This window comes from Bactrocera neohumeralis, unplaced genomic scaffold (assembly GCF_024586455.1).
Source record: "Bactrocera neohumeralis isolate Rockhampton unplaced genomic scaffold, APGP_CSIRO_Bneo_wtdbg2-racon-allhic-juicebox.fasta_v2 cluster10, whole genome shotgun sequence".
NCBI classification, from domain to species: Eukaryota; Metazoa; Arthropoda; class Insecta; order Diptera; family Tephritidae; genus Bactrocera; species Bactrocera neohumeralis.
Genome location: NW_026089623.1, coordinates 11,545,564 through 11,556,001, shown reverse-complemented (window position 1 = coordinate 11,556,001; position 10,438 = coordinate 11,545,564). Strand labels below are relative to the sequence as shown.

Here is a 10,438-nt window from a genome sequence, read left to right as displayed (position 1 = left end):
ATGTGTTGAGAAGGTTGAGGACCATTCCGATAAAGTGGTCGAATTGAAGGCGTAGGCAATTAGAAATAATATTTCTCAAAATGCTCTCGCTGACCTGCTTCAAACTTTAGATAAAGTTGGTGTTAATGGCTTTGCCATTATCAGCGAAACCCCTCCTCGGAACAATGCGAGAAAAAATTTGCTTTGAAGCCATACCAGGTGGAGAGTTTTTGTATTTTGGAATAGAAGAAAACTTAAATTCTCAAGAATTTGACTTCTTGAAAATTCGAAAAGGCGGATATTGACGTTGGAATAGACGGACTGCAATTAACAAAGTCGTCAAAAATTGTCTGTGCCTGTCATGGGTTCAATAGCCAATTATCCTCAGGTTTGTGCGTTTTTAATTGCCTGCTTCCAAGGAAGAAGCAAACCAAATAACCCCGAAGATTTCCTTAGATATTTTTGTAATGAGGTAGGTCTTCTTAGAGCAAATGGACTGAAAGTAGGTAGAAATCAGTTAATAAAACAGTTCGATATTAGGTCCTTTACCTGTGATTCACCAGCTCGCGCCTTTGTGACTGGAGTTATCTCTCACACAGGGAAAAATTGTTGTCCAAAATGTGTATGCTCAAGTCGTTATCTGAAAGGAGAGTTAGTTTTTCAACCAATTAGATTAGAGTATAGGAGAAAGAAAATTTAATATGGTTTCACAGTTTCCTTTGGAACCAATGCATTTAGTAGACTTAGGTGTAATGAAAAAAGTATTAAAATTGCTTATTTCTAAAGGAAATATTTCCGTAATGAATGAGAAGCTGCGTTATTTGGCAAAATATGTGCCGTCCGAATTTTGTCGAATAGTGCGTGACTTTAATGAAATAAGCAATTGGAAATCAACAGAGTTCCGACAATTTTTGCTATATACAGGTATATTTGTTTTAAAAGACTGCATTGATGAATGCCTGTACTATCATTTTCTTTTGCTTCATGTCGGAATTCGACTTCTTTCATATGAGCAGTCAGAAGAACACCAATTAAATGTAGCTGACAAAATTTTGCAAGAATTTGTTTTCAAGTATACACGGCGAACACTTAATCAGTTTTAATGTACACGCCTTATTACATTTAACTGACTGCGTAAGACGGTTTGGCGCGATTGATAATTTCTCCGCATAAAGTTTGAGAATTATATGCAAACATTGAAGAAAATGATAAAAAAGCCGGATAAGGTATTGCAGCAATTAAAAAATAGATATTATTAGAGAAAGAATATGTATGCAGCTTCTAGTAAAGCTTCAAAATTTGGGGTATTTTCGTTAGATTTTAAAAAACATAAGGATAGCTTTTGTTATTCAGAGAAAACAGGGCCAATAAAACTCATTGGCGAAAAAATAGAGGGCGATGTTTTTATATGCCTTCTTTTTTCTGAGACTTACGATTATTTTCAAGAGCTTCTGCAAATTTAGACTTACGATTATTTTCAAGTTGCTTCTGCAGATTTAGGCATACTTGTAGGTAAAGTTTCATAAAATGAGGTAGTTCTAAGTAGATTAGATATTAAATATAAGTATTTTTCCATACCTATAGATGATAAAATTCTTTTAGTTCCACTCATTCATCACCTGTTTTATGATTTTTCATATAATGAATTTCGATGACCTTGTGGAAGAAATCGATTCCGAAGTGGAATGCTCACAACCGTTGGGCCCCCAAAGAGGATGTACTGAACATAAATATTTTTAATTTCTTAATAATATGTTTTTACAGATAAAGTGTTTAAAAAAAAATGTCTTACAATCTCGTTTGCGCTCCTCCAGCAGAACCATCACAAATTGTGGTACCGTCACCATCGTCTGGCGGCCATGCAGGTATAATATATTAATATATAAATATATTAGTATTTGCTTTATAAAAATACATTTATGTTTTTCAGATATAATCCAGAAGCTGGATGCCATTGAGACCCGTCTCTCTGCCATTGAAAAGTGCCTAACAGGCAAAGTAAGTAACGCAGTATTACATTACCAAATTAAAACAGAAGCTAATTTTTATACATTAATTTTCTAGATGCCAGAGAAGGCCGAGGTGCAGGCGCAAAGTAAATTATTGCACGAATGCCGCGTCATAGCGGCAAAGGCGCACCATTCAATTAGCCGCATCACCGGTGATTTGGAGGACGAGCATTATGTGGAGCTCGCTTCGAAACTGCCCATGTCATCGGAAGAGCACGTGCGCTTCGTGGAAGACAAACTTTCACAAAAGGAAAGCACGGAAGCTATGGTAAATATTTCGTTTTTAAATATTATGCGATTGTTATATAATTTATTGTAATTTTTTGTTTTACAGATGCGGCTAATATTGAAGTCAAAAATGGGCGCAAAAGGCAGTATGGACGGCGTACTGCGTGGTATGTTTTCTGATGATCTAATGTACCACTACAATTTAGAGGGCGCAAGGAGAAGGAATCCCTACTAAAACTAAAGTGCCTTGGGTTAGTTTTTGGTAGGTTATTTTTACTGGTATATATTTGAATGCCTTAACTTATTACGTTTCATTTTAGATATATTTCCTGACGAGGATAAAAACACTACATATATGTGGAGAGCTCCGGAAATTTGTGGCCTTAAGCCACAATCGTTTTAAACAGAAAAATATAAACTAAAGGCTAAATTAATATAAGTTTTCTTATTATTACTTATATATATTAGTTTTAAGTTGTAAATTTAGTTTTAAGTTGTACATATTAGTTTTAAGTTGTAAATATTAGTTTTAAGTTGTAAATATTAGTTCTAAATTGTAAATATTAGTTCTAAGATGTACTATACATATTAGTTTTAAGTTGTATAAATTAATTTTAAGTTGCACATATTAGTTTTAAGTTGTATATATTAGTTCTAAGTTGAAGTTTCTTATTTTACTTTAACAAATATGAATTTTTAGAATTATAATTTTTATACTGAAATAACTTGTATTATTTTTCTGCTTAATGCAATAATAATAGGCATATTATTGATTTAACCAATCTGATTATGATTTTATTATTAAATAAAGCAAAATAATAAAAAAAAACTGAATTTTATTTAAAATTATTGAATTTGCTAGAAGTAACAAATGGGTAACAGATAATCTTGTTACTGCTTGTTCTTGCTAACATGTTTATATGTTATAGGTAACAAACTGATAACGAAAAAAATAACATTAACAGATATTCGGGTAACAAATACTATTTGTTATCCATAACACATAGGTAAGCTATGCGCTAACAAAAGAATTTGTTACCCGTAACATACTGTGAAGAGAGTTGCTAACAAATGTATGTATTCTGTTAGAACAAGGCAGCATGCGATATTTGCCATTGGTTAGAGCGAGATAACCATTGAACATTAAATAGCTATGTGTTACTTTTTTCCCACTCTCTGAACAAAAGTAACAAATATTTTAACGAATGCAAAAGTGAACAATAACAAGTCGCTTACACGTTTGCTAATAGCTACCCGTCTTGCAGGGTACCAGTTAAAACCAGTTTCAACAAAATCAATAACATAAAACACACACATTCGACTTTAGACCTAAGACATGCTACTACTATAATACATGATAAGCATATTTAATTATTAATATATATTTTTTCGATCAATTCGCGTAACATTGAATTAATTGGGGGCTCAACCGATCCTTTACATGGATATAAGTACACAACAGGACATCTGAATCCTTCAAAATGAAATCCTTAGTACTCAAATCGAGATCAACGAAGACAAACTCAAAAATCAGTTAACCGGTGAAACGTACAATGCCAAACGAGGATTCGACTTCTTCCGCATCTACTCTCTACACATCTAAAAACTACATGATTTCGTACGGATGCTTCAAACAACAAATCCTACTTGTTTAATTAGATGCCCAATTTAGCATTTCAATTTTGTGATAAATCAATTACACTCACCCTGAGTATCATATGTAAGTATGCAGGTGTGGTGAGTTGTGTTGGTGTTGTGTTATGATGGATTAGTACGGTGCCATCGGATGTGGTGTATTGTGCAGTGTTTCCTTATGGTGCGCCAGGTTTTCCCGGGTAGAGTAGGGGGTAGGCTTAACTCGTTTAAACATCCTTGGCCCTCAAGGCGAACATTTTGCCTAGTATTATAGTATACGTATGTATATGTGATTGCATGTACATATGTCGGCGTACTGTTAGTGGAAGTTCATGGCGACCGTCGGAAATTTAGTGATGGAGAATTGATCCATATTTGCAACTTTGTATAGAAAACGGTTTTTTGTTTGATATGAATTTTAATATGCATCTAGATGCTTGAGATTGTACCGTTAATTTGCTTGTGTATTTAATTTTGCTGACGACTTATTATATACGCGATTTTTTCTTTTATCAGTTTATTGTGCGGTTTATTTGTTATTTGCCTTTTCTGTATTATTAGCGATTGTTGCAATTTTATTTTTATTTTTGATCGGCTCATTAAGGACCGCAACTCCATGCCTGGCTCGTGTATGGCCTAAACAAGTGCGCCTTTGAAAGCATACCCTGGGGTTAGGGCTGTTATATGAGTGGGATCTTGCGAGCGTTCAGTGAATGGCCGTGAATTGAAATCGGCTTCGATTCTTGTTAATACTGTACACAATTGTTGCTTGGATAGATGCGATAAGAGTGACCTTAGCTTTTTTAAGAATAGGTGCGTCAATGTATCGCATTGGGAGTTTGGTGATCCCTTAACTTCCTTTTTGATTTTATTTATTTTTGAAAATTTAAGAAAAGTGTTGATTTTTCGACTTTTTGATACAACTGTGTTATATTTTATGTTTTAGTGCGTATGCGTATGCGGGCGTATTTGGCGTTTAGTAGCCGCTCTGGGTTTGTTCAGAATTGTTTTTTTTCCTTATTGGCGAAAGCCATCCTGCGGGGCCGAAAAGTTGTATGTGCTTTTAGTATGCATATGAAATGTCAGAGGTAACTCTGACTTTGTTTTTTATACCAATTTGTGGAGTATTGAAAAATTGTGGATGTAGTGATAGTCGTTCGACGTACAGGCCATTATTTGATCGAATAGTTATGGAGGGAAGTTTCCTTAACTTTTTAAATTTCCTTAATTGTGAATTACGGTATTTGTTTTTATTATACTCAACTTGAGTTGGTATGGTGGTGAGTAGTGCTGTAACTAGTCCACTTCGTGTTTCGCTGTGCAGCGTTTGAGATTTTTGTGCCTTTGAGCAGCATGGTTTCTCTTGGCAATTTTTAAAAATTTGGGTTTCGGGACTTGCTTTTGCAAATAAACCCGTGGTTCTTTTTGTAAAAACGCTTCTTTGGGCTGAGATGGGGTATCTGCTGTGATGAAGCATTAAATTGTGTCTTTTGTGACAATATAAGTAATTAAATTTGCTTTTTCAATTTTTAAGATGGTGTGCATGGACAAGCAGTTTGTTCAGAGTCTTTTTGATCTGACAAAGTTGTTCCTTTGGTTAATGTTAAAGTTTTTAAACTTCTCGCAAGTTTTAAGCTTATGCCCTCTTATGAATAGTTCGCATGACGTATGTTTTCTTTGTTCGGATGTGAGCGATTGTGTTTTGTTGAAAATTATGTTTGATTTGTGTTTGCTTCTAGATGGGGGTCTATTGAAGCTTATATTGAGGTCGTGTTGAATTTTTTTTTGTTCTATTTTTTCTTCCATTTGTTGCCACGTTGGGCATTTCTTTGGTGATGAGAGCGATTGCTCCCATAGAAGTAACGATTTTTCGATAATGCGGCGGTGCAAATGTTTACCAGAATTGGGTCCCTGCTGACTGATTAAATATGTTGTGCTGACAGAATCGACAAACAATTTGAAACAGTGGATTCTAGTTTGATGAATTCAACACTTGTTTTTTTCTTAATTTTTGACAAGTTCATTAGAGTCGGTACTTATTTATCGACCAGTATTCTTTTATTTTCGTAACTTGTTTTTAGAACTTCCCTAGCCAAATTGTAATTGTCGTCATTAAGAGCGAACTGTTTGACTATTACGCCTGCTTGAGCTTTGGTTTTGTATCTGATGTGATATAATTTTTGCGCTTGTGATAATTTAGGATGGTTTATGTACACAGCCGTGAACATGTCCCGGAAGGACGGCCATTCTTCATAACCTCCGTAAAAGGTTTCTGTGTCACATGCGAGCACCTCGAGGTGGATGCCTGGACTTGCCTCTTGATATTATTGCATTTGTGGCAGCTCTACTCTACTGTGGGGAGTAGGTGCAATTGCTTTAATTATATTTTATTTGATCGGAGATCATAGCTTTTTTTTCTTCATATTGGTCTAAACGGTTTTCGAAAATATCGTAAGCCGATGATTTAATATTTTGAGGTAGATCTGAATCGACACATTCTACTATGGCGTCATGAGCCGCTTGGAGTCGTGTCCAATAATTGTTGATATTTATAATTTTGATTTCTAGTACCGATTCAGAGTAGTCATAAATCGGTAAAGAAGAAAATCTAGTCCAGTATCTTGTTAAACTGTCACTTTTTGAAATAAATTTAGTAACCTGTTGTGAGCATGTAGCCCCTGCCGGTGTATTATGATTGTTATTATTAATCATAATTTTGGTTGGATGTAGAAATATTTGTTAAAATGAAATAAAGGCTTCTCAGTGTAAACCGAATACTTTTTTAAGTATATAAATGTTTTTTGTTTTCGTAAATGACGGGTTATCTGTTTTATTAATACCGTTACTTATTTACTTGCTATTTAAATTTATTTTTTATTTTAATTCTATTTTTATTGATATGTTTTGTTTTTAAACCGCAATATTAATATTAAAGTATTTTCGATGTCCCTATGTAGGTATAGGTATATAGGCACACCCTAATACTTGGCAGGTATGTATGTACCTGTTTTTGTGCAATTAAGAGCTCGTCGAATAGATCAATATGTTTTGTACATAAATATGCACAAATTGTTTGTGCTAAGGTATGTGGGCAAAGAATATGATTTTTTCCCAGCTCTGCTTGTTTTTGTTTGACAAAGTACAAGTGGGATTGCAGAATAGATGCCAATGTGGACTTTGAAATTATGTGTATGTTTAAATATGCATGTATGTATGTACGTATGTTTGAATGTTTGAATGTATAGTATATTGTGCAAGTTAACAATTTTTTGTATAGCTAGGGGCTTACCCTGTAAAGCGATGCGAAAGACAATGCGATTCGAAAGCCCAATGCGATGCGATTGGCAATTGATACCATTGTATAACAATTTATTTATACAATGATTAATACTCTGTATTGCTTACGCATCACTAACAATGTTGTTCACCTTTGCTTTTTTTTTCTTTTTATGTAATAGTTGGCATTACTTCCAAAAATGGCAAAGTATAAACGAGCAAAATAATTCGGACATTATGCCTCTAAGCGATAAAAGGTTAGTAAAAAATTGCGGTTTTAAAATGTACTTAACATCTACACATTTTGTGTTTTTAGCTTCATGCAAAATTTCCGCCTCAATAAGCACGCATTTTTATATGTTTTGGACAACATAAGACCCCAATTAAAAGTCGCTCAAAGGACCACATCAATTCCAGAAATTGTAAAACTGTCAACAACCTTGAGTTCTTCGCACTGGGCGGGTATCAACACTCGGTCGGCTAAGATGGGCATTCGGGCTAGCCCAACAATCGGTTTCCCAATGCATCTTGGAAGTGTGCGATGCCATTGAGAAAACTCTGTGCCCAAAGCATACCATGTTTCCCTTGACCATTGAGGAAAAAATTGAAACAAATAGAACCTTTTACTTGACGTCCGGAATTCCAGGCGTAATTGGAGTGATTGATGGGAAATGAATAACGGAATTAACACTTATTTTTTAATCGTAAACTAAAACACAGCATAAATGCAATGGTGGTAAGAACATTCATAAATACAATAATATACACGTACATATATTGATTCCAGTGCAATGACCTAAAACTTTTTTTTAGATATGCGATCACAAAATGCAGATAAGGGCAGTAAATGGTAGATTTGGAGGCAAGTCGCATGACTCCCACGTATGGAACCTCTCAGGAGAACGTGAAAGTTTAAGGACGACCTACGAAAATGGAAATAGAAGCGAACGAATTCTTGGTGAGTATATATAACTGTAATAATAACTTATGGCGGCTAAATCGCCATAAGATAAAATTGTTATATATTGTTACATTATATTGATGTTTTAAAAGAAATTATCAACATCTCTCAGCAACACTTATGTATATGATTTTGTTATTATTATTATTGGAGAGTCCGGATATCCTCTTGAACCTTGGCTGCTAACACCATATAGGAATGCGCCAGAACGTTCTGATGAACTCTATTTCAACCAACAGTTTACAAAAGGCCGATCACTAATTGAATGCGTGTTTGGTGTATTGAAAGGGAGATTTCGATGCTTGTTATCTGCAAGAGAGCTACATTACGCGCCTGAAAAAGTTGTTAAAATTTTGAACGTATGCTACGCTCTACACAATATATGCATTTTGTACAAGGTAGAAGTACCAATTAATATTAGACTTGATCCAGAAGAATTTTCCACCACTAATATAGATTACCTAATAGTGGTAATTTTATTACTATTGCTAGAAACATTAGGGACGATATTAAAACAAATATGATAAATGCTCGTAACTCAACTTAATTAAAACAACTATTTGCAAATTAATAAATCCAGTCCTTTATTTCATTATAATAAGGAAAATTAAATTTAAATAATTACAAATTAAATTTGTAGTTTTTAATTCTACTTCTCACAGTTATATAGTTAGTTAACTTACATTTTCCAGTTTCTCAATTTTTGCTCATCATTTTTTTGTTTATATAGAAAATTTTCCTTTTCAAAGGTTAGTCTCCGTTTTTCTAATTTATTTATTTTTTTCAATGTTTTAAAAATGTTTCTTATATTAAAATTTATATCGTTTAACACTTTAATCGAGTTATTGTGGAATATAATTTGGTTTTCTACTTGTTGTTCAAGCAGGGTCTGCTGCTTTTTGCGCGGTGGGTACGTCACATTTGAACATTGTGGTAGTTCATTTTCTTGTGTATTAAGAGGAGTCTGCTGTTTTTGTGAGGTGTGCATGCCACTTTGGAACATTGTGGTAGTTCGCTGGTTTGTGTATTTGGTGCGGTAGGGTTTGCATTTACCTCCGACATGCTGCTTGTAGCTGCACCGAATGACAAGGTACCCCTCATTCCATTTATTGATTCTTCTATTGACAATAACTCACTCACTTGTTGCTCTAACTGTGATAAGGGTATGAAAAATGAGGGACCACCTCCAGTTCCCGAAATATTAATTTGTGCAAAATAGTTCATATGCTCGGCGTTATATATTTTAGTATCAATTAAAATAACTAATTTATATTTGAAACTTACATTTTCAAGCAATGGGACTTCTCTATACTTGTAGCACAAAAATTACGAATATAAAGCATGTTTGACAATTGCTTTAGCAAAGCAGAGTACCGCCAATGCGAAAGGGAAAAACTGAATGGGAAAGGGAAAAACTAAATGCGAAAATTTCAAAATTTACTACGATTGTCGGATTACAAAGTATCAAAATTGAAGATGCGAACATTTTCATATTACTATCGTATTACAGAGTAACCCCCCTGATCTTTTTGCATGGTTGTGTTAACAAAATTATGTATATTTAGTGAAAATGATTTTGCAAAATGAATGCAAACATGAAAATACAATTAGACAAATGTACATTTCCTAAAGAAGAAGTAGAATTTTTAGGATATTTAATTGGTTCAAATGGGATAAAAAACCCCGAAAAAGTAGAAGCGGTAGCTAAATTTCCAGTTCCACAAACTCCCAAAGAATAAAGATCCTTCCTATGAGTGTCAGGTTACTACCGACGATTTATACAGGATTACGCAAAAGTAGCTAAACCATTAACAGCACGACTAAGAGGAGAAGCCGGTAATGTCTCCAAACGGAACTCGAAAAAAATAGAAATAGAATTGGACAACGCGGCCTTAGAAGCATTTAATAAAATAAAAAATACTTTAATATCCAAGGATAAAGTTTTAGCGCATCCAAATTTCGATAAAGATTTTGAACTAACGACCGACGCCTCAGATTTCGCATTAGGTGCCGCCCTATCGCAAGACGATAGACCAATTACTTTCATATTGAGAACTTTAAGCAAAGCCGAAGAACATAACGCTACCAATGAGAAAGAAATGCTTTCTAAAATATGGTCACTTAATTCACATTGAAATTACCTCTACGTTTCAAAATAATCTACAATTATCACCGAAAAAAGAGGAATCGCTCTACTACAGAAACACCAGAAACTCTGCCTAAAAAACCGAGGCGGAGTGAAGGCGAACACAGTAGCGCAACAGCGGCAAGGCATTTCTGCGATGTAGCCAGGGTAGCCTGCAAGTGGCCATCATAGTGGTAATTCCTCCTCTCCGAGCACGGTACGGGA

The 10,438-nt window shown here is 34.5% G+C and overlaps 1 protein-coding gene and 1 long non-coding RNA gene across 2 annotated transcripts; both read left to right on the top strand.

Moving 5' to 3' along the window:
- The first annotated feature begins 771 nt into the window (after positions 1 to 771).
- On the top strand, positions 772 to 2,332 carry LOC126765180 (uncharacterized). The gene is made up of 4 exons (XM_050482759.1): positions 772 to 1,844; positions 1,910 to 1,977; positions 2,044 to 2,267; positions 2,323 to 2,332. Exons 1-4 carry the CDS (start codon positions 1,763 to 1,765, stop codon positions 2,330 to 2,332), a joined length of 384 nt encoding a protein of 127 aa, XP_050338716.1. The 5' UTR covers positions 772 to 1,762.
- A 1,165-nt stretch (positions 2,333 to 3,497) lies between these two features.
- LOC126765415 (uncharacterized) lies at positions 3,498 to 7,857 on the top strand. Its single transcript, XR_007668362.1, has 3 exons — positions 3,498 to 3,936; positions 7,310 to 7,384; positions 7,444 to 7,857. It is a non-coding gene; the product is annotated as an uncharacterized LOC126765415 (long non-coding RNA).
- The last annotated feature ends 2,581 nt before the right edge of the window (positions 7,858 to 10,438 follow it).